Source organism: Hyla sarda, chromosome 3, assembly GCF_029499605.1.
Source record: "Hyla sarda isolate aHylSar1 chromosome 3, aHylSar1.hap1, whole genome shotgun sequence".
In the NCBI taxonomy this organism is placed as follows: domain Eukaryota; kingdom Metazoa; phylum Chordata; class Amphibia; order Anura; family Hylidae; genus Hyla; species Hyla sarda.
Window position 1 is genome coordinate 388,486,729 of NC_079191.1, and position 25,265 is coordinate 388,511,993.

General features: G+C 43.6%; 1 protein-coding gene across 1 annotated transcript in view; it reads left to right on the top strand.

Moving 5' to 3' along the window:
• The first annotated feature begins 1,233 nt into the window (after positions 1–1,233).
• RAB1A (RAB1A, member RAS oncogene family) overlaps positions 1,234–25,265 on the top strand; it is a 52,716-nt gene continuing 28,684 nt past the window's right edge. Inside the window, exon 1 of the mRNA XM_056567941.1 lies at positions 1,234–1,564. Coding sequence (XP_056423916.1) covers positions 1,542–1,564 — 23 coding nt within the window. The 5' untranslated portion in view covers positions 1,234–1,541. The remainder of the gene's footprint in view (positions 1,565–25,265) is intronic.

The window sequence follows — 25,265 nt, forward strand, 5'->3', positions numbered from 1 at the left end:
AAGGTTGCATATGGTTTTTGCCATACGTTTTTTTTTTGCGGAAAACCGTATACGGTAACCGTATTAGAAAAACGTGGTGTGAACCCAGCCTAATTTTGCTATATGCATAAAATGTGGTCAACTGTGCTATTGTGTTCACCTCCCAAAAAATGATTATTATTCTTTTTTTATATAATGTAATGGTGTATTTACAAGTACAGTATCCTGCGCATATTTGATGCGTAGATTTTGAATCTGCAGATTTGAAGCTGTGTTCGGTCATTTAGTTTACATTGAACTCTGCAGCATAAAATCTGCAGGTTCAAAATCTGCGCATCAAATATACTGTATGTGAGAATTTATGGGCGGATTACCTGCAAAATGTCAGCAGAGAATTCGCTGTGGAGTTTGCTACCATTGACTTCTATGGGTCAGCAGAAAATCCGCAGTAGAGGCAGATTTGAAGATTTTCCTTCGGACCCATTGAAGTCAATGGTAGGAAAAATATGCTGCGGAAATTTCGCAGGTAATCCACCCGTGTGAATGGACCCTAAGGGTAGTTATACACATGGACAGATAAGAAGCGAGTTTTAAAATCCTCAGCAGGTTACATTGACTTCAGTGGGGTCTTCTGCAGATTTTCTACTGCCCAAAATCGGTCGCGGAAAACCTGCAGCATGAAACTCGCTTGTAATATGTATATGTTGTATATGTATACATTGCAAAACTACAACTCCCAGCATGCCCGGACACTACAGTTTGGAGATCAAACGCACATCTGTAATGAATGACTGAACGCACAATGTGAACTGCTCCCAGCGTCTGTGCAGCGTCACCTCCAGATAACTCTGTCAAAGTGATGAATACACTGTCACAACCCTCCAGCTCTGACCCCAGCTGGTATCTGTGCCCCCCCTCCTCCTCCTCTTCCCGTGACTGGCCCGGCTTATCCCAGGACCTGCCCGGCTGCTGCCACGTTTCAGTGGTGACGTCAGCCCAATGAAGAAGATCCGCTAGGGGGAGCCGGAGCTTCCTCCAGGAACCAGGACAAGGGAGCACGGGAGGGGCCGGCCCAACTGGTTGAGGGAGGGGTGAGCCACCGCCTTACGCCTGCGCGAGCTGGCCCGCAGACTCCTGGGAAATGCAGTTTAATCCCCGCCCATCGCCCTCGCTAATGACTGGAGTTTGCGGGCACCGCGGGACTACATTTCCCAGAAGGCGGCGCGGGGCCGGCCTTCAGTCAGCAGTGCGCAGCCTTCCTGAGTTGGAGGATTCACTATTTCCTGGTTTCAGCTGGCAGCCATTTTGGGGTTACAGAGAGCTCGGACTTGCAGTGGCTCTGTTGGTTTTGGGGGTTCATCCCGGGCCGCTGGGGGGTTATATAGTACTCGGTAGTAGAATTTTTTACGTTAGAGCTCTGTAGACGTTTTTGGTTCTTTTATATTTTTATTTCTTGTTCCCCCCTCGTACCTTGGCTCTCGGAGCCGGTTTTGCTTGGCAGGCGTCTGGTCTCCGGTGTTCGGTGTGTGAGATTCTACAGAGGCGACGGGGAGCTCAGTGACATGTCCAGCATGAATCCCGAGTAGTGAGTATCCGGGGGCCCCCGGGGGGCAGCGGGGGCACGGCTCCTCTATGGGCAGCACATCTGTCACCTGTGAGGCCTGGAGCGGGGCACCTCACCTATATACAGTACACTGCCCATCTATATACCACCCTATATATATATATATATATATATATATATATATATATATATATATACTGTACACTGCCCATCTATATACTACCCTATATACAGTACACTGCCCATCTATATACCAACCTATATACAGTACACTGCCCATCTATATACCACCCTATATATACGGTACACTGCCCATCTATATACTACCCTATATACTGTATACTGCCCATCTATATACTACCCTATATACAGTACACTGCCCATCTATATACCACCCTATATATACGGTACACTGCCCATCTATATACCACCCTATATATACTTTACGCTGCCCATCTATATACCACCCTATATATACTGTACGCTGCCCATCTATATACCACCCTATATATACAGTACGCTGCCCATCTATATACCACCCTATATACAGTACACTGCCCATCTATATGCCACCCTATATATACTGTACACTGCCCATCTATATGCCACCCTATATACAGTACACTGCCCATCTATATACCACCCTATATACTGTACACTGCCCATCTATATACTAACTTATATACTGTACACTGCCCATCTATATACCAACCTATATACTGTACACTGCCCATCTATATACCACCCTATATACTGTACACTGCCCATCTGTATACCACCCTATATACTGTATACTGCCCATCTATATACCAACCTATATACTGTACACTGCCCATCTATATACTGTACACTGCCCATCTATATACCAACCTATTTACTGTATACTGCCCATCTATATACCAACCTATATACTGTATACTGCCCATCTATATACCAACCTATATACTGTATACTGCCCATCTATATACCAACCTATATACTGTATACTGCCCATCTATATACCAACCTATATACTGTATACTGCCCATCTATATACCAACCTATATACTGTACACTGCCCATCTATATACCAACCTATATACGGTACACTGCCCATCTATATACTGTACACTGCCCATCTATATACTGTACACTGCCCATCTATATACTGTACACTGCCCATCTATATATTAACCTATATACTGTACACTGCCCATCTATATACCAACCTATATACTGTACACTGCCCATCTATATACTGTACACTGCCCATCTATATATTAACCTATATACTGTACACTGCCCATCTATATACCAACCTATATACTGTACACTGCCCATCTATATACCAACCTATATACTGTACACTGCCCATCTATATACCAACCTATATACTGTACACTGCCCATCTATATACCACCCTATATACTGTACACTGCCCATCTATATACCACCCTATATACTGTACACTGCCCATCTATATACCACCCTATATACTGTATACTGCCCATCTATATACCAACCTATATACTGTATACTGCCCATCTATATACCAACCTATATACTGTACACTGCCCATCTATATACCAACCTATATACGGTACACTGCCCATCTATATACTGTACACTGCCCATCTATATACTGTACACTGCCCATCTATATATTAACCTATATACTGTACACTGCCCATCTATATACCAACCTATATACTGTACACTGCCCATCTATATACCAACCTATATACTGTACACTGCCCATCTATATACCAACCTATATACTGTACACTGCCCATCTATATACCACCCTATATACTGTACACTGCCCATCTATATACCACCCTATATACTGTACACTGCCCATCTATATACCACCCTATATACTGTACACTGCCCATCTATATACCACCCTATATACTGTACACTGCCCATCTATATACCACCCTATATACTGTACACTGCCCATCTATATACCACCCTATATACTGTACACTGCCCATCTATATACCACCCTATATACTGTACACTGCCCATCTATATACCACCCTATATACTGTACACTGCCCATCTATATACCACCCTATATACTGTACACTGCCCATCTATATACCAACCTATATATACTGTACACTGCCCATCTATATACCAACCTATATATACTGTACACTGCCCATCTATATACTGTGCACTGCCCATCTATATACCACCCTATATACTGTACACTGCCCATCTATATACCAACCTATATATACTGTACACTGCCCATCTATATACCACCCTATATACTGTGTACTGCCCATCTATATACCACAATATATACTGTACATTGCCCATCTATATACTGTACACTGCCCATCTATATACTGTACTACCCATCTATATACCAACCTATATACTGTACATTGCCCATCTATATACCACCCTATATACTGTACACTGCCCATCTATATACCACCCTATATACTGTACACAGCCCATCTATATACCACCCTATATACTGTACACTGCCCATCTATATACCACCCTATATACTGTACACTGCCCATCTATATACCACCCTATATACTGCACACTGCCCATCTATATACCACCCTATATACTGCACACTGCCCATCTATATACCACCCTATATACTGCACACTGCCCATCTATATACCACCCTATATACTGCACACTGCCCATCTATATACCACCCTATATACTGCACACTGCCCATCTATATACCACCCTATATACTGCACACTGCCCATCTATATACCACCCTATATACTGCACACTGCCCATCTATATACCACCCTATATACTGCACACTGCCCATCTATATACCACCCTATATACTGCACACTGCCCATCTATATACCACCCTATATACTGCACACTGCCCATCTATATACCACCCTATATACTGTACACTGCCCATCTATATACTGTACACTGCCCATCTATATACCAACCTATATACTGTACACTGCCCATCTATATACTGTACACTGCCCATCTATATACCACCCTATATACCGCACACTGCCCATCTATATACCACCCTATATACTGCACACTGCCCATCTATATACCACCCTATATACTGCACACTGCCCATCTATATACCCCCCTATATACTGCACACTGCCCATCTATATACCACCCTATATACTGCACACTGCCCATCTATATACCACCCTATATACTGCACACTGCCCATCTATATACCACCCTATATACTGCACACTGCCCATCTATATACCACCCTATATACTGCACACTGCCCATCTATATACCACCCTATATACTGCACACTGCCCATCTATATACCACCCTATATACTGCACACTGCCCATCTATATACCACCCTATATACTGTACACTGCCATCTGTATACCATCTATAGTCCACACATCTGTCATGAAAACCAGGCCTGGAGCAGGATACCAACACCTTACTGCCCATCTATATACTGTGCACTGCCCATCTATATACTGTGCACTGCCCATCTATATACTACACATCTGTCATCAACATAGGCATCAGTAAGGCCTTGAGCCGGGGCACCAACATCTTGCTGACAATACCATCTATATACCACACATCTGTCATCAACACCAGGCCTGGAGAAGGGCATCAACACCTCATTGACAATCTATATACTGTACACTGCTCATTTGTGTACCTTCTATATACCATTTATATACTGTACACTGCTCATCTATATACCATCTATCTACTGTACAGTGCCCATCTATATACCGTACACTACTCGTCTATATACCATTTATATACTGTACACTGCCCATCTATATACCGTACACTACTCGTCTATATACCATTTATATACTGTACACTGCCCATCTATATACCGTACACTGCTCGTCTATATACCATCTATATACTGTATACTGCCCATCTATATATCGTACACTGCTTGTCTATATACCATCTATCTACTGTACACTGCCCATCTATATGCCATCTATGTTCCACACATCTGTCCTCAACATAATTCCTGGAGCACCAACACCTTACTGCCAATCAATATACCATTCTATATGCCAAGGCTGTAGTGTACCCACTTAAAGTATTGGGCATTGTGATGTGGTTAGGCCTTCATCCTCTCAAGCTGTGGCTGTACAGTGGTTGCACAACTAAAACTTCATCATGTATGTTGTAGTTTTGCAACCACTGAAGAGCCCCAGAACCACTTGGTGGGGGGGTGGGGGGGGGGGGCGCCGCCTATTACATTCTGTGTCCTATAATGTGCTGATGTAGCAGAGCTGACTGTGCAGCATCTCAACTCATTCAGTTAGGGCACTGTTTCCCAATCAGGGTGCTTCCAGCTGTTGCAAAACTACAACTCCCAGCATGCCCGGACAGCCTTTGGCTGTCCGGGCATGGTGGGAGTTGTAGTTTTGCAACAGCTGGAGGCACCCTGGTTGGGAAACACTGTGCTAAGGAATAATCTGTATACTCTACAGGTAAGGTGACCTGGTTCAACTCGGCTCTACCTGTACACAATACCATCTGATAGGGTTAGTAGTGAGTGGGAGGAGGGGGTGAAGGGGTCAGGTCTACAAAATTTTTTATTATATATATTTATTTAGATACATATATATTTTGGACATCTCAGAATTGGAAGTATGTGAGCAGAAGTAGGTATCACAGGGGGTCAGGGATTGGCCTGGATTTCCTGGGAATAGTCCCTGTCAGAAATGGCTGATAACAGAGAACAATAAATTGTATTGAAAAGAAAGAGATTGTCGGGGGAAGGATTGGCCTGGACTTCCTGTGATTGATCCCATTGCATAAGATTGATAGATGCCTGAACTGGCTAATAACAGGGGATAGAGTGCATTGATAGGTAGGAATCATGGTGATGCCATGCCGCTCTCCAGGCATGCTGGGAGTTGTAGTTTTACAACCGCTGGAGAGCCATTGGTTGAGAAACTCTGGTTCCTTTTTAGGCTGTTACCTGGGACAATAGATGATATTGAAAAGTAGGGATCATGGGGGCAGGGGTTGGCCTTGACTTTTATTATCTATGGCTGTCCGGGCATGCTGGTAATTGTAGTTTTGCAACATCTGTATAGTCACAAGTCGTGGATCACTGGTATTGTGTATGACTGCTGGGAGTTGTAGTTATGCAGCAGCTAAGGAGCCAGCGGATAGGAGTAGTTAGTATAGTGCCTATAGCAGTGTTTCCCAACCAGGGTGCCTCCAGCTGTTGCAAAACTACAACTCCCAGCATGCCCGGACAGCCGTTGGCTGTCCGGGCATGCTGGGAGTTGTAGTTTTGCAACAGCTGGAGGCACCCTGGTTGGGAAACACTGCCCTGTAGTATCGCTGTACTCAGGTCCATAGAAGTGGACCTCCAGCTGTTGCAACATCTGGAGGTACACAGTTTGGGGACCACCAATCTGTAGTGATCTAATGCAACATGGTGGAGGTATTAGATGTTCTGTCTTGAGAAAATTAGAAAAATCTTCATTTTTATAAACAATGTCTGATGAGAAATAATTTGTCTTGATCAGCCACCATGTGACAAATCCTCCCGGGACCCCCCCCCCCCCCCCCCCCCAAACTGATTCCACTTTATAGGTCTGCAACATAATGAGATCTCATCCCAATGATCTTCATAGTCCGCAGCATTAATGTGATGTTACCTGTATCCGGTATATACTGAGCTGTCACTGTGGACTCTGCTCTTAAAGGGGCCGGTTCTTAGTCATAGAGAAAGCAGTTTATGGCATCCGGTCCCGGGGAGGAGGATGATGGGGGGGGCTGTGAATACACGGCAGCACCAGGGCTTTGTGTGCGGTGTACAGAGGTGCACAGATGGCCGGCACTGGGAGAATAACCTCTGGGGCTAGAGCCGGCCTGCAACTCACCAGCGAGTCGTGTGTCACATGATTCTTGCAAAACATTACATGGACTGCAGATTTTGCAACCTTCTGCCAAGAGCCACCGTAAACACTTCCTGCCCAGATCAAGTGATTGCTGACGGCACATCCAGGGAGGGCGGCCGGGGCTTACAATTTATTCACATATCGTTCCTCCAGCACTTTGTACTGCTCAGCAGATTTAGTTCTTGGAGAACAAAGGTCACTTCAGTCTACTTTATTTTTCATTTTTCCTTTAACAAAGATTTTCCTGTTCCCCTTTTTTTATTTTATTTTTACATTTTTTAATACTGTATTAATCTGGTTTTATATATTTAATATATAATTTGCAATACATTTATACATAGCAGTTATTCATATCGCTTAGTACCTTTAAAGGAGAAGGGCGGCGAAAAACTTTCACCTTCCCCGGTGTCTGGGCTGCAAAAAAACAAAACATTCCCTACATTCCCCAGTTGCAGCAGTATTGGCATCCTGTTCCTCTGGCGCTGCTTGGGTCCCTGCTTCTTTGGATGGAAACGTCACACTGCGGTCAGTGTATTGCCGGCTACAGCGATGTCCCGCCTCGGCCGCTGATAGGCTGAACGCACTGTCATGTGAGGAGCCGGCCCGCGTTCCTTACATGACCATGACCCATCACCGGCCGATGTGTGCTGTGGATGGAAATACCCTGACCACAGTGTGACGTTTCGATCCTAAGAAGCAGGGACCTGAGCAGCGTCAGAATGGGACGCCAATACCTGCACAACGGGGAAAGGAGGAAGGTGAGCTGGAGTTTTTTATTTTTTTTTTGCAGCCAGAGGCACAGGGGAAGGTGAGAGTTTACCACCTCATTTCTCCTTAATACTACTTGTCTGTATAAAACAGCGTTGGTACATTTAGAACACTTTTAGTTGTGTTCTTTACCGGTTTTTGCTTGTTGAGAACGATTATTATTTTTTGTGTGGCGACCCACTCAGGTGTGTTGAGGTGGGGTGGCGCTTCAGGTGTGCGGTGGCACGATGCGTGTATTGGGGGGTGATCTTGTTGCAGACAGATGTCACTGAATAATCATGCGGTTCCCTCCGTCAGAGGTGTATGTCAGAAAATCCTCCTTGCGTCTGCCTCCTGACAACAACTGTAGGGTGTAAGCTGCTATGGGCAGGCGCATCTCCTATTGCATCCTGTTATTGCGATGTGTACAGCAGCTTTTGTTCTTTATGAAAAATGTTCTTACGTTACCTGTTTGTATAGCCCAATGGATCAATGGACAATGTGATCTATCTGTCCTTGTCACTTATGTTTAGTATAGCTTTCTTCCCTGTCTACATGCACACGGGTACAGAGTCCAGGGTTGTTGTATACCCCTGTACACACTAGATATCTGTGCCCTTTAGAAGTCACTGACAAATGGAGATCAGTGTTTTCTGCCTTAAGGCTGCATTCACACCACGTTTTTGCTATACAGTTCCCGTATACGGTAACCGTATAGAAAACCGTATGCATTGACTTAACATTGTAAACCGTATCTCAAACGCATCATCCGGTTTAGTCCGTTTTGCGTCTTATACGGTTTTGTCCGTTTTTTCCGTTTTTTTCCCTGTATCCAAAACCGTAGTCTTCCACGTTTTTTAATCCGGGTGAAAACCATATAAAACCCGTATACGTTTTTTTTAAGACATGGGAGTAAATGGGAACCGTTCAGAACCGGATGTGCGTACGGTTCCATCCGGTTTTCATCATACGGTTTTTGACTTTGCACAGTTTTTTTTTTTTTTCTTGGAATTTTTAATCAAATAAGTGAAACTTTATTTAAAATGGAGTGAAAAGTTAAAAACGTATACGGGTTGAAATTTGTACACACATTTTGATACAGTTTAGTCAGGTTTTGAGGAATCAGTTTTTCATCAAAAACCTGATGCGGGAACTGTATCGCAAAAACGTGGTGTGAACCCAGCCTAAGTCACAACAAACACACTAAGGGGAAGATTTATCAAAACCTGTCCAGAGGAAAAATTGCCCATAGCAACCAATCACATCGCTTTTTGCAGAGGCCTTGTTAAAAATGAAAGAAGAGATCTGATTGGTTGCTATGGTCAACGGGGCAACTCTTCCTCTGGACAGATTTTGATAACTCTCCCCCTTTCTTTCATAAGTGTGGCTGGTCTTTCAGGTCTACCTCTAGGGAGTTACTGAAACCCCAAACATCCATGTAAACATGGTAGTGCCACAGCCTCTAGATTTGGAGCCACACTAGTTCCCACAGGGAACCCTTTAACATTCATGACAGAGGTTGCCCCTATAATGATGTTTTCCAAACAGTGTGCCTCCAGCTGTTGCAAAACTACAACTCCCAGCATGCCTGGACAGCCTTTGCCAACAGCTGGAGGCACACTGTTTAAAAACACTACCCTATACTTGAGTGTTCAACCTGTGGCCCTCCAGCTGTTGGGATGACCTTTGATCAGTAAATCAGGGGTCGACTAAGTATTGACTCCAATAATACTTTGTGGCAAGACTGGGTTCACACTGCGCTTTTGTTTAGTTTAATATAAACATCTTATACATAACATATACTTTTTTTAAAATAGTTTTTTACGTTAACAGAAGCTAAAAATTGATGCTGCTGTGTGCCATACAGCAGAGTCTATTTCCCATTGACTTATATATATAAAAAATAAATAAACATAAAGGGATTGTAAGGTATATTTCTACTTTTTTTTTTATTGGTGTACATAATATCGTAGACTAAGTTTCTACATAAAGCAAAATTAGACGTTCGGCAAATGAGATGAAAACATGGTGTGAACCGAAGCGTGGGGCTTCGTTGTGACCTAGTCGCAATGGAGTCCTGGCAAAACTACACCCGTATGCTATGTCCAGTAGCTTCATAGCTTTACGCACGTTTAGGGTTCGTTCACACTTTGGTAACTGGGGATCCACTGCGAGTTTCACTACCGTTCACTTCAATGGATCCTCCGGCAATCTGCAAATCTGGCGCTATCGCACATTTTCCGTGGACCCATTAAAGTGAATGGTAACAACGACAACGGCTTTCCTGCAGCGGGTTAACACCGTGTGAACTACACTTTAAACCAAATGCTTGTTCGGCCTACGCGTATTCTTCTTCCAACCCTTTAATACACGTGCACGCTCAACTCAGCCAAGCATGTGTGTTCTCAAGAGGATGAGGAGACTAAGCAGCTGCCTGGTGCATTATTGGACAGAGAAGCCCTTGACATCTGGAGGTGACTCAGGACTTGACATGTACATCAGATGGTCCATCACTTCTGCTGATTGATGGTTTTCGCCAACATTTATCTAAATTAGTGTTTCCCACAGCATGCTGGGAGTTGGGGTATTGCAACAGCTGGAGGCCCTCTGGTTGGGAAATCTTATCTAAAGCTTACACCATACTTTGTAGGTAAGTGTTGGCTAAACCTTACAATTCCAGGTGGGACCTACACACCATCTAATGTGTTTAGTGGCATACAGAATCTCCCCCCCCAACAGCAGATGTCCAGGCATGCTCGGAGTTGTAGTTATGCAACAGCTGGAGGCATCCTATTGAGAAACACTGTCTCAAAGAGATGTCTGGCAGTGGCTAAGCACCCTGTACTTGCTCTGCGGCCTAGTCGAGTCTGTATGGAAGTGTTTCCCAACCAGGGTGACTCCAGATGTTGCAAAACTACAACTCCCAGCATGCCTGGACAGCCTTTGGCTGTCCAGGCATGCTGGGAGTTGTAGTTTTGCAACACCTGGAGGCACCCTGGTTGGGAAGCAATGGTGTATGGGAAGAGAGAGCTGAAATATATACATTAAAAAAAAAATAATAAAATATATATATATATATATATATATATATATGTGTGTATATAGATGGATATAGATATAGAGATATCTCTCTCTCTCTCTCTCTCTCTCTCTCTCTCTCTCTCTCTCTCTCTCTCTCTCTCTCTCTCTCTCTCTCTCTCTCATTAATATATATATATAGATAGATAGCATGATATAGATAGATAATCCTCTTCAATGAGAGACGTATCCAACACAATCTCCGGCTGTCTTCTTGTGAATATAATTTACAGGCTAGATCTGTATTGCATCCATTATAAAACCATAGATTAAATCATCCGGTAAAGCCAGCGTCGTTCAGAGATGAGGTTTCGCCTTCTTTTGGGAGGCCGCCCTTCTCTTTAAATATCTCCGTCTTGACGTGTGTCATTGTTCCAGGATGCTGCGGTGCAGTGTAAGAGCTGAATCCTTCATCAGGGATCTGAACTGCTGCCACCCGACAGTCATGCTTCGCCTCAGAATAGGGTTGGGCCACCTCTCGCCTACGTAGCGCGTGTGTCATTCTTCCACGTCCTGTGGGCGTTTTTCATTGAGAATTTTTGTGTGATCTGACACATACAGGAGGTAAACGTTTCCTTTTGTCGCTTGCTTGTTGCAGTAGCTCACACCTCTCCAGGTTTCGGGATTCATAGTGCTTCTGTTTTTCTATCCAGGGTCTGTAGGGTTCTTTACAGGATAGAATGAAGAATTTTCTAACCTTATGTGCTTAGCAAAGTTTTCCTGGCATTATGTAGTCCTATATCCGTAGTGTTTGCTAAGCAGTTGGATAACATTGAGTTAGCGTGCGATCAGGCTCTTTGTTAGGGCCGTGCTAGAATGTGCATTGTGGTAAGGGATCTTGTGTCAGAGTAATATCAGATAAAATTGTAGGGGGCGGACTGGCGTGTTGCCTGGCAGTGCCCGACCGATCACACTTCACGTTGTTTTCTTTAAGATAAAATTGGGGAAAATGCTCAGTGCTTTACATTGGGAGAACGTTTCCGCAATAATCAAGAAGCTACAATGACCATATTAGAATAATATTTCCCAACCGGTGTGCCTACCGCTGTTGCAAAACTACAGCTCCCAGCATGCCCGGACAGCCGTTGGCTGTCCGGGCATGCTGGGAGTTGTAGATTTGCAACAGTGGTAGGCACACTGGTTGGCAAACCATATATTTAGAATGATGTTCTCTACGTATGGGTATGGACACGTGTAGCGGGGGCTGCTGATACATTAATAAGTGTCCTTCAAACCAGAACATAGTTATATTGGCTGCATCTATGTGTCCCCGGGCCCATAGCAGGATATTTTACTATAAAAAAATGTTTTTTCATGTACAAACCTTGGGGGACATTAATCATTATACACACACACCTACCTTTTTCACTGTCTATATTGCGTTAAAAAAAATTTTCGCCTACTTTTTGATAGTTTTACTGTGGAATTCTATGACTGTGTACTGTAGAGATGATTATGCAGTGTACATCGATTTATCAACTGCGTCTTTAATGTTTAATTGCGCAAATATACACCATCTAGGAGGACATGTAAAAAGTAATGATGGACCGATTATCGGTTTGGCCGATATTCATGATTTTGGACATTATCGGTGTCTGCAATTACCTTGCCAATAATGCTCAAAGACCACCGTCGCTGCCCCATTGCCTCCCCCATCCCCGGTTTTATAATTACCTGTTTCTGGGGTCCGCGCTACTTCTGGTTCCGTCGACATCCTGCGCTATTGCTGTGCGCAGCGCAATGACGAGTGACGTCCTCGACGCAACGTCACAGTCAGTGCGCACAGTGACAGCTCAGGCCGCCGCCGGAGCCAGAAGTAGCGCAGACCCCAGGAACAGGTAATTATAAAACTGGGGAGGCAATGGGGCAGCGGCGGTGGTGGTTGAACTAGGGAGGACCCCAGGACAGGCAGGGGGAGAGAAGCGGGTGGTGGCGGCGGCCTCTGGCCCCGCAAAAGCCTCTAAAGTTTATTGATTTAAAGTGCCCACTTTAAATCATTGATCTGCAGCGGCTTCTGCGGGGGAGGGGGGGGGGATAGCTGATAACTTATACCGGAATATCGGTATAAGCTATCGGCCTGAAAGGTCACAGATTATCGGTATCTGCCCTAAAAAATCGATATCGGTCGATCCCTAATAAAAAGTACTGAAATACTGACACAGTATGGATAAAATAGGGATGCATGTATATTTTAAGTAGCACATGCTGCATATGTGCACATATTTTATTCAGCCATGTAAGGCAGGGTTCACACTACAAGATTTCCATGCAGAATTTTGCTTTGCAGCGAAATAGTGGTCAGTCAATAGCTGCACAGTGCATATGACGGAATTTCATCCACCGAAAGAATGAACCCCTGTCATAATTTCGGCAGAATACACCACAGTGTATGGGGACAGCACTATCTGCGCGGTCCTAGCACCGACTGATTCTGGTGGCCTTTGCTGCCCCTAGAATCTCCAGCAGGAGAATTCCTAATGTGACCCTTGCCGAAATAAATCCTATGTAGAATGTGTGCATCCGATTGCCTCAGTAGCAGGATCACTGAAGCTTTACTTGTCTTATGTTCACACGTCGGAATGTCCGCACGGAAAGTCTCCCACAGGAATGTGCCGTCTCATAGACGACTATGCATTCCATGCAGAGTCCGCGGAAAGAATGGATAAGCTTCATTCCTTCTGTGGACACGGAAATTGGAATTTTCAATGCCAGAAACATGAATACAATGGGACTCTGCTGCGCAATCAACGAGGTGTGAACATGGCCTTAATCTTGGAAGTTGCCACAAAATGTAAACACCTCTTTCTTCCGGAGCCATCATCAGATGTACACTTTACCATTAGCATTGTATTATGGACTATACAAACCCAAAGTTAACATGGATGCTAAATACACTTGTGTAAAAGTGTAGCACAATCCTCTGATAGGACTTGTGATGGAGATCCACATAATTTGCCATATTTTGTGTGCGACAACTGTGGTTAGGAAAACCCCATTCATTTGACCATGCTGCACTTTTCGTGTGGATTATTAGTGCAGAATCTGTAGCTTTTGGCAATATACTTAATTTTTTAGCTAATAGTAAATATTAATATATAAAGGCAATATAAGCAGGATGTCGGCAGGTTATACCTTCATAAATGTAAGAATGATCAGATAATGAGGAGACCGTGGGGATTTTACATTCACTGCCCTGGTGGCCGGCACTGGTGATTTACCAATGTCCTGCAGTTGTGGTACGATGAGCCGAACTCAGGCTGGATTTATGCTGCTAATGGATTTCCAGGGGAACAGTGTGAATTTCCCAGCTGCGGCCCTATTCTATTATTGGATCACTCCCACTAGTAAAATCACTCCAATAATAATCATCCAGAGCTGCTCTTATATAAATTGTGCGTGTAGGTTAATATACTGAAAAACCAGGACACTTGGACTGAACTGCTGCTGAGGTCTTCTTTAAAAGAATTTATCCAGCCTTAAAAAAAAAAATCATGGATATTGGATCGGCGGGGGTGTGATTTTTGGTTCCTCTGCTGACCAGCTATTGGAAAGGTCTCAAGGTAGTGCTGGACGATATACTGATTCATACTGGGGGGTGTGTGTGTGTTCGTTTTTTGTATTTTTTTTTATTATATGAATTTTTAATATACCGCAATACCGGTGAGTGTATACCCTGTTAGGGACAGAGGGCATACCTATATGCTCTCCGCCCGCTAAAGTGAAAGCTAATCAGTGCTGGTTAGCTCAGCGGGCTGTCCGGGACCGCTGAGCGAAATCGCAACGTCCCGACCAGCTGGAGGACACGAGGAGGGTCCCCTACCTTCCTCTTGTGTCCGAACGCCGAATAACTGCTTCATGCCTTAGAAAAAAAAGAAAAAAGTGAGAAAAAAGTTAATAAAGATTATTTAACCCTTCCCCCTAATAAGTCATTATCACCCCCTTTCCCATTTAAAAAATTTAAATTTAAATTAAAAATTCCCATTTTAAAAACAAACTGTTAAATACTGTGAAGCCGCCATAATTTAGAAAAATACTGTGATAAACATTTTTGGTCATACTGCCCAGCACTATCTTAAAATATTATCCCATTTGTTAGTGCCAACCTTGTACCCCCACTGCTCATGGTTCAGTCATTGTAAGAATAGGCAGAAGAGACTGCAGTATTTGCACTAGCACTACACCCCTTCAAAAAGCTGATGGGACTGGGACCCCCTTCGATCCCACATCCTTAGAATAGGTCATACATTTTAAAAAGGCTGGATAACCCCTTTTATATTTTCCAGGATGCTAAGTAGTCTTCCATAGCAGTCGATGCAAAGCTGCTTTGGTAATGATGCCCTTTTGGGACCAGATTATGCTTCTCTTGCATATTTTGCAATTCTTTGAAAGGCTACTGGTACAGCAGCGTCCTAATGTCTTCATATGGCAGAATTTGTGTGGATGAATCCAAATTTCAGAGAATTAATGGGGTTATCCAGGAACAAACTTCTCACCTGGCTCCAGAAAGTTAAACAGATTTGTAAATTACATCTATTAAAAAAATCTTAATCCTTTCAGTACTTATGAGCTGCTAAAGTTGAGTTGTTCTTTTCTAAGTGCTCTCTGACACCTGTCTCAGGAACTGTCCAGGGTAGAAGCAAATCCCAATAGCAAACCTCTTCTACTCTGTTCAGTTCCCGAGACAAGCAGAGATGTCAGCAGAGAGCACCGTTGCCAGACCGAAAAGAACAACTCAAATTCAGAAGCTTATAATTATTGGAAGGATTATGATTTTTTTTTTTTTTTTAAGAAATAATTTGCAAATCTGTTTAACTTTCTGGAGCCAGTTGATATATATATTTTTCCCTGGAATACTCCTTTTAAATTAGTTATTTTGGCTGACATCCCCGTCAAGTGCATTTCTATCGATGGTGACGGCGTAGGTCCGCGCGGTCCTAGTGTTGATGGATTTTGGCTGCGACCACCGCACTCTGAATGTCTCTGGGCGGATATTCTATGACAGTGTTTCCCAACCAGGGTGCCTGAAGCTGTTGCAAAACTACAACTCCCAGCATGCCCGGACAGCCTTTGCCTGTCCGGGCATGCTGGGAGTTGTAGTTTTGCAACAGCTGCAGGCCCCCTCGTTGGGAAACCCTGTTCTATAGTGTGAGTTTAGCCTAAAAGTCTCTGGTGTAGATTTTGAGCAGCTAATCCACTGTGTGAAATCCACAACAGACCTGGTACATGTGCACGTACCCTAAAGCCCCCTGCACACTACTACATTGCTGTCTTTACCTAATTGATTTAAAGGGGATGTCCATGATTGCAAGAAAGATGTCCATCCCTGTAAAGATCAGAATAGTTAATGCAATATTGAAAAAAAAAATTATTTATTGATTTTCCATAGATCAATGGGTCATCCTGACAGCAGAAACCTGTAGGCGCAGTCATAGGTGCCGCTCCATAATCTGTAAACCATTTATGGCACTTGTAGTTCACAGCACCAGTGGCAGCGATCCAGACGTTCACCTTTCTCCTTGATCACTATTTGCTATTCTTTATATCAGGGGCTGCTGTAACAATATCTGCAGCATGAAGTATGACAGGTGGACGCGGCCATTTTTCTAACTAATCGCTTGGCAAACTGCTGATGAATACGATTTGCAAGGAGCTCACATGGGGCCCTACGGACCGGGAGATAAAAGCTGCTGGTGATACTAGTGTGCGAGTCTCCTTGTGCTAATGCAGCAGCATTTTTACGAAGGCTGAAAGTGGATATATTTAAGGCAAACAGCTTTATTTCACAATGACTGGTGTGCAAATAGCAAAGGCTTGTGATCAAACCCTACCCGGGGCGGTTGTTCCAGCAGAACAGGTTGGGGTTTAACGTAGAATCCTTTCCTGCCGCGCGCATTTCCAGTCACTCCTGTTTGGTGTGTATGTGGCTTCTTTCTCTTTAATGGTGGTGATAGCCTTATGCTTTGGTTTTACATCTTAATTATTAGCTATTATTAGCACTGTTGCAAATGTGCATGTCAAGATTATTTCATTTTATTTTTTTATTTTTTGGAAAGTGTATGAAAATAAAAAATCATATTCATGAACACAGTCATCCCCCATTTATTTAGCTGTCGAAAAATGACAACTCCTATCATGCCCTGACAGACGGTTGTAGTTTTGCAACAATTGTGGCGGAGGACTTAGCACTATTATATAGGTACTGTACAGAAAAATTAGGTAATAATATGCAATCTGCTTCAGTTTTTCTTATCCGAGGGGAAAGCTTAAAGCCTGATTTTATTTATTTATTTTATTTTTTTCAGCTCGTAATAGTGTTTCCCAACCAGGGTTTCTCCAGCTGTGGCCAAACTATAACTCCCAGCATGCCCAGGAGTTATAGTTTGGCAACAGCTGGAGGAACTCTGGTTGGGAAAAGCTGTGGTAACATATACCTAGATGCCATTGCACTGGCCAGTGTTTCCCAACCAGGGCACTTCTAGCTGTTTCAAAACTACATTAATTTCCCAGCATGCCCTGAAAGCCTTTGCCTGTCTGGTCAGGCTGAAAGTTGTAGTTTTGCAACAGCTGGAGTCACACTGCTTGGGAAACACTGCAATAGCATCTATCAAAAGGTTTGTTATGACATTGTTTCCCAAACAGCATACCTCCAGCTGTTGCAAAACTACAACTCCCAGTATGCCCGGACAGCCAAAGGCTGTCCGGGCATGCTGAGAGTTCTAGTTTTGCAACAGCTGGAGGGGGCCATGGTTGGGGAAACTGGCCTTTGCAATGGCATCTATCCAAAGGTTTATGTTATGACAAAGGCCAGAGTTTCCCAATCATGGCCCCTCCAGCTGTTGCAAAACTTGAACTCTAAGCATGCCCAGACAGCCAAAGGCTGGGAGTTGTAGTTTTGCAACAGCTGGAGGTATGCTGTTTGGGAAACACTGGCATAGGCACATGTGGTCTTCCATTGTATTAAAAAATGGTATACTGGTATATAGGTTACATAGGGGCCTAGTTATACATCTGACGTATGTTCCGGGAGATTTCCGGGTGCATACAGCAAAAACATGTGAAAGTATCCGAATACTATGGCACCTCATCAATATGCGATGTGTTCTATAGTATAGTTGGTTAGCGTGCAGATCTGGCGGTCACCGGCCGGCTGCTGCACCTGTTGCTAGGCGGGAGAAATAGGTAAGTAATTGATCTGTCCAGAGGACTTCCGAATAAATAATTCCAAAGGAGACCGTCGAGTGCAGGTGGGCAGATAGAGTTGCACGTAAGTGTGTGTGGCCGTGTTTTCCCAACCAGGGTGCCTCCGGCTGTTGCAAAACTACAACTCCCAGCATGGCCGGACAGCCAAAGGCTGTCCGGCCATGCTGGGAGTTGTAGTTTTGCAACAGCTGGAGGCACCCTGGTTGGGGAAAACACTGGTGTATGGGTTGTTTGTTGCGCTGGGCCAATAGTTGCGTTCATTATTTATCAGGTAGAGGAAGAATAGACAGGAGCTGTAGATCTTCAGCTTTCTTTTTTGTAGAAGTTCTGGCTGTTGTCCATCTGTCTCGCTGTGATGATCGGCTGTCGTCATGCTGAGCGCACGCCTGACCGTTCTCCTTCTGAAGACATTTTATCTTAGGACTTTTTTTTGGATGAGATACCTGCGACCTTTCCACCTGCAAACATTTTACGAGCAAAACCAGTATGCAACGTAGTCATTACGTGGGCTGCAAGAATGGCAACCTCAACCCACAAACTCTGTGCCTCTTCCCTAAATGATTAGTGACCTTGTGCAAATAAAGCGCCTCTGTTACCGGCATCCAAACTGCAGGATATCGCCCACATTTGGGAACATACTGTAGGGTTGTTCATTTATGGGCCTACAATGCGGCAGTCCCACAGGAATCATTTAAAAATAAAATAAAAAAAGATAATTTCAGTTTTCCCAATTTCACTGCAGGCGTATAGAGTAGAGATGAGCGAACTTACAGTAAATACGATTCGTCACGAACTTCTCAGCTCGGCAGTTGATGACTTTTCCTGCATAAATGAGTTCAGCTTTCAGGTGCTCCGGTGGGCTGGAGAAGGTGGATACAGTCCTAGGAGACTCTTTCCTAGGAATGTATCCACCTTTTCTAGCCCACGGGAGCACCTGAAGGCTGAACTAATTTATGCAGGATAAGTCATCAACTGCCGAGCCGAGAAGTTCGTGATGAATCGAATTTACTGTAAGTTCGCTCATCTATAGTATAGAGGGAACATATCCTAAATGCAATATTTGTATAAGGTACCAAACCAAATCATAATTATTTGGAAGGTCCCCAGACTCTTTAAAATACATAAGGTTTATATATTTGGTTTATTCAGGGTATATTTTTTAAGTTTGATCTTTTGCTTCACCTGCTTATAGTTAAAGGGGTACTCCGGTGGAAAACTTTTATTTTTATTTGTTTATTTAAATGAACTGGTGCCAGAAAGTTACAGATTTGTAAATTACGTCTATTAAAAAATTTGTCCTTCCAGTAACTTTTTTTTGTCTTGTCCAGAGTGACACCTGATGCCCGTATCAGGAACTGTCCAAAGCGGGAGAAAATCCCCATAGTAAACCTAGGCTACTCTGGACAGTTCCTGACACAGAGGTGTTAGCAGAGAGCACTGTGGACATGACAAAAAGTAAATTCAAAAAGAAAATAATTTCCTCTGTAGCATACAGCTGCAAATAAGTACTGGAAGGATTACGATTTTTAATTAGAAGTATTTTACAAATCTGTTTAACTTTCTGGCATCAGTAAAAAAAAAAAAAGTTTTCCACCAGAGTACCACTTTAAGGGAAGACCTAGATAGAGGGCCCCTTTGTCTGGAAGCTACTCATCTGCGCACATGATGTTTAAAGTTACGGTCATTAAAAACAACTTTTGACATTTGGTTTTGTCGTGTCAAAAATTGTAGATCGAACTAGGTCGGAGACCGCTGCGATCATGAATTATCTGGGAATCGGGCAGCATTGTGCTCCACTCCCCGCTCAGCCGTGAGATCTGTAGATTTCTCTGCATAGACGTGTCCAATCGACTTGTCAATGTTTTTGAAATGTCCGTTCACCCAGAGAAACGCCAGTAGTTTCCCATTGCTGATGATTTCGTTGCGCTGTTCAAACTATGGAAATTCTGCAGTGGCGCATGTTCATTCTTGATGAATTCTGCCATATTTCATGACCTCGGGTATAGAGCCACTGGGCTGTTTGTAGATTTGGATGGATCTATGTGCGTTCTTGAGCGTTAGAGGTAGGATGGAAACCCAGTAGGAGCTGCTTGCATTATCTTTGACTCATTTTAGCCACTTTTTTTTTTTTTTTTTTTCTTTTTTTATGTATGTCTTTCCTATGTTAGAAAGAAATCACTGCCATCTTTGCAGGTAAATCCGCAGTAAATTACAGTACAAGGCTAGTGTATACGTTGCAAAATTCATCCCTAAGCCTTTGTGGTTTTCTTTATATAAGGTGTCGCTGTTTTAGCTTTTCCCGCTAACACATGTCGATTTTGTTGTGGGTTTTCAATACAGAGAATATTTATAGATCTGTATTAGAGTTCACATCATGTTTTTGCAATACCGTTCCCGTATATGTTTTCTATTTGAAAACCGTATGCCAAAAGATGCATCCGGTTGTGTCCGTTTTTTTCCCGTACCCAAAACCGTAGCCTACCACGGTTTTTGGTCCGGGTGAAAAATCGTTTTGAAACGTAGAAGTTATTTTTATTAACATGGGAGTCAATGGGAACGGTACAGAACCATATATGCATACGGTTCCATCCAGTTTTCACCATACGATTTTTGACTTTGCACAGTTTTTTTTTTCTTGGAATTTCAATCCAACAAGTGAAACTTTATTCACAATGGAATGAAAAGTTAAAAACATATAAGTTTTTTTCTTAAATACGGATGCAACCAGACATAATTTTTCAAACCGTATACGGATTAAAATTTGTACACAAGTCTTATTACAGTTTAGTCTGGTTTTGAGGAATCCATACTTAGGTTTTTGATAAAAAAAAAAAAAAAAAAATTATACGGGAACTGTATTGCAAAAAACGTGGTGTGAACCCAGCCTTGCACTTGTGTGAAATCGGGCTTAGAAATTTACCTAGAAGAGACTGTAGAGTTCAGGCAGAGTATGCGTATGGCTCTTCCCAAGGAGAAGCGCTGATCGACCCAGCATTGTGACATGAACCTGCGCCTATGAATGTATATGTTTACATCTGTCTATGGTTCAACTTCCTCAGAATCTGTCTGCAGTACACCAGTGTTTCCTAACCAAGGTGCCTCCAGCTGCTGCAAAGCTACAATTCCCAACTTGCTCGGACAGCCGAAGGCTGTACAGGCTTGCTGGGAGTAGTAGTTTTGCAACAGTTGGAAGTGGTCTGGTTAGGAAACACTGGTCCACACCCTATACCAGTGTTTCCCAACCAGGGTGCCTCCAGCTGTGGCCAAACTTCAAATCCCAGCTTGCCTTCGGCTGTCCGGGCATCCTGGGAGTTGTAGTTTGGGCCCCAGCTGGAGGCACCCTGGTTGGGAAACACTATCCTATACTATATCTTCTCACTTGCATGTTTAGCTATGTGAGCAATGTCTGTGTAGCTGGTACTCCCTTCACCCCCTGTGCTGAGGAATGTCAGAAATATAGAGGCGTGATGTTTTTTTGTAATTTTTTTTTTTTTTGCAGCGAGGTTTTGTTTTACCTGCTTTTAATTGACTTTCTTTCTCGTGCAATACATTATATAGACAGAGATGAGTAAATCGGTATAGACAACGTGTTACTGAGCCTGTAGCAATAGACTGGATGGATCTGCACTTGTATCGACAGGAAAACCATCTATTGTGTACTTTATTTTTTATTAAATTGAGGTTAAGGATTTGCAGAAAACTGCAAAAAGTTCCCAGCCATACCAAGGTTTGCTCCTGAAATGTGGCTGATTATTTTTTAATTTTTTGCTAAAATTTCACCGTTGCAATTTTAATGGGTCGATCGGAACCAAAATCATTGTAAAAATCTGCATTATACTCGTGTTGCAGATTTAAATGTTCACTGTCAGATACAAAAACTTGTGATATGTTGTAAAGCATGTATAACCAATAGGTTTTGCAATTGCTTTCATTAGAAAATTTTCAGTATTTCATACTGAAAAAGCCAGTCAAACAACTGCCCCCCCTGCCTGCTTGGACACATACTAGTCCTGCTGTGTCCATGCGTCATCACCTATGTCATGGACACACTTCCTTGATTGACAGCTGTGAGCGCAGGAAAAATCCTCCCACTGTCAGCTTGTGTCCCATTACTGTCAGTGAGGACAAGCTGGGAGTTGTAGTTTTGATAATGCTAGGGGAGATGTGAGTAGACCGCATACTGAGGGAGGGGGCGGAGACCTGCACAGTGAGGCCACGCCCCCTCCCTTTGAATGGAATTCAGACTAGTGAGCTAAATTAAAAGTAATAAAAAAAATAAAGGGCCTAGACACATAAAAATTAGATGTACATGGTCAGGATTAGGTACTGAGTGATATATGGAAAAAAAAAATTGGTTGGATCTGACGGGTACGCTTTAAGATATATTTTTTTCAGCAGTAAATGCAACCTGTGAGCACACTTCCTAAGAATGGGTACTGTGGAATAATGGGTTATAACAGGTTTTCCCAACCAGGGTGCCTCCAGCTGTTGCAAAACTACAACTCCCAGCATGTCCTGACAGCCTTTGGCTCTCCGGCATGCTGGGAGTACAGTAACCCCCCGACATATGATCAAATCGACATACGATGCTTTTATATGTCGGGGCCATCACATTAACTGCTATCCTACAGTGCAAAATGCTTAAGCTGCTGTCGGATAGCAGTTTAAAGGGGTTCTCCCTTGTTTATACTGTTTTATTGTTATTATGTTTGTGTGTTATGTGTGTATAAGTATGTGTTTTTTTTGTGTGTTGTGATTATGTATATATGTATTTTCTTACCTTTTGTGAAGATCCGGAAGCTGGCCCCTTTTTCTTCCAGTGGCTTGCAGTGCACCTCGGTCTCCGCCATGTTGTGTTCGGTAAGTGGGATGTCGGGGGGGGGGGGTGTTCTTGCTTCTGTCCTTCCTATCTTCTGACGTCCGAGGCGAATCTTTTCTTCCTGTTTCTTCCGTAGCTCAGCGACGAATCTGCAGCCTCTTCCGGCGCATGCGCAGGTAGTTTTTTTTTTTTACCAATAAAGTATTTTTTTTGTCTAATTGACAAACTGTCTGCGCATGCGCGAGTACCCAAGTGCTACGGTAACAGCGTAGCATACGTTAGGTCTACACTAATAGCGTAGCTTCGCGCAAGCGCAGACAGTTTGTCAATTAGACAAAAAAAGGTTATTGGTTAAAAAAATATAACTACCTGCGCATGCACCGGAAGAGGCCGCAGATTCGTCGCTGAACCAAGGAAGAAACAGGAAGAAAAGATTCGCCTCGGACGTCAGAAGATAGGAAGGACAGAAGCAAGAACACCCCCCCGACATCCCACTTACCGAACACAACATGGCGGAGGCCGGGGTACACAGCAAGGCCGCTGGAAGAAAAAGGGGCCAGCTTCCGGATCTTCACAAAAGGTAAGAAAATACATATATACATAATCACAACACACATAAAAAAAACACATACTTATACACACATAACACACAAACATAATAACAAAAAACTGTATAAACAAGGGAGAACCCCTTTAAGCATCCCGGACAGTTTCACTTACCTATCCCCGCTGTTCCGGGTCCATTTTGCGATCCTCCAGCGTTTTCTGCATCTTCCCCAGGGTCCGGGCCTCGCTTTCCGGCGTTATTACATCGCTGCACACGCCGTCCCGGCGCCGCAACGTAATAACGTCACCACAAAGCGAGGCCCAGACAACGGAGAAGATGCGGAAGAAGCCGGATGATCCCGAAGAAGACACCGGAGCAGCGGGACAGCATCGGTGAGGATGCGGTCCGGAGCGGCAGGGACAGGTGAGTATAACTTCCTATACTTTACATTGCACGAATCCCTCAACATACGATGGATTCGACAAACGATGGGTCGTTTGGAACGAATTACCATCGTATGTTTAGGGATCACTGTAGTAGTTTTGCAACAACTGGAGGCAGACTGGTTGGGATACACTGGGTTATAGAAGAGAGCAACTATGCTAGAGCATTGATGCACACAAAGAAAAATAAAAGGGTAAAGTGTTTTGTGTTAGGCTGCATTCACACCTCGTTTTTTACATAGGGTGCCGGATCCGGCTGGGGGAGGGGAAAACATTGCGCTCCCGTACCCCAGACGGATCAGCCCGTGACTCCATTTACTTTAATGAGCCGACCGGAGTCAAACGGTGACTCCGGTTGGCTCAGTTTTGACCCGTATGCAGCTTCCTGACCGGACCTAAAACCGTAGTATACTACGGTTTTAGGTCCGGTCCAAAACCGGATACGGGTCAAAACTGACCTGACCTGAGTCACAGTTTGACTCCGGTCGGCTCATTAAAGTAAATGGAGTCACGGGCTGATCCGTCTGGGGTACGGGAGCGCAATGTTTTCCCCTCCCCCAGCCGGATCCAGGCACCCTATGTAAAAAACGAGGTGTGAATGCAGCCTAACATACATAATGGGGTTCTGTGTTTTTTTTTCTAATTTTTATTATTATATTTTTATAATTTTTTTATTCAGTTATTTCTAGCTTATGCATTTCTGACACAGCCACAGTACATTCTTCTAAAGACAGGACAGAATTGGGTCACCACCGTTTTGCAGGTCCTAGGGGTGAGACCCACATCTGACGTTTTTTGGCATATCTTGTGCATATAAGATAAATGCCTAAGATAGGAAAGCCCTTTAATACATGTGTAAGGCTTGTTAGGCAGTGGTCACATGAGTGGTCACATGTGGCAGTGGTCACATTCAGTCAGCTGCCCAGGTTCACATACTTATGGCAGTAAACAGGCAAAACAAATCCAGGCATGCGTGACAGTGGGGGAGATCTTAAGAATCAGTTCAGTAGTACGG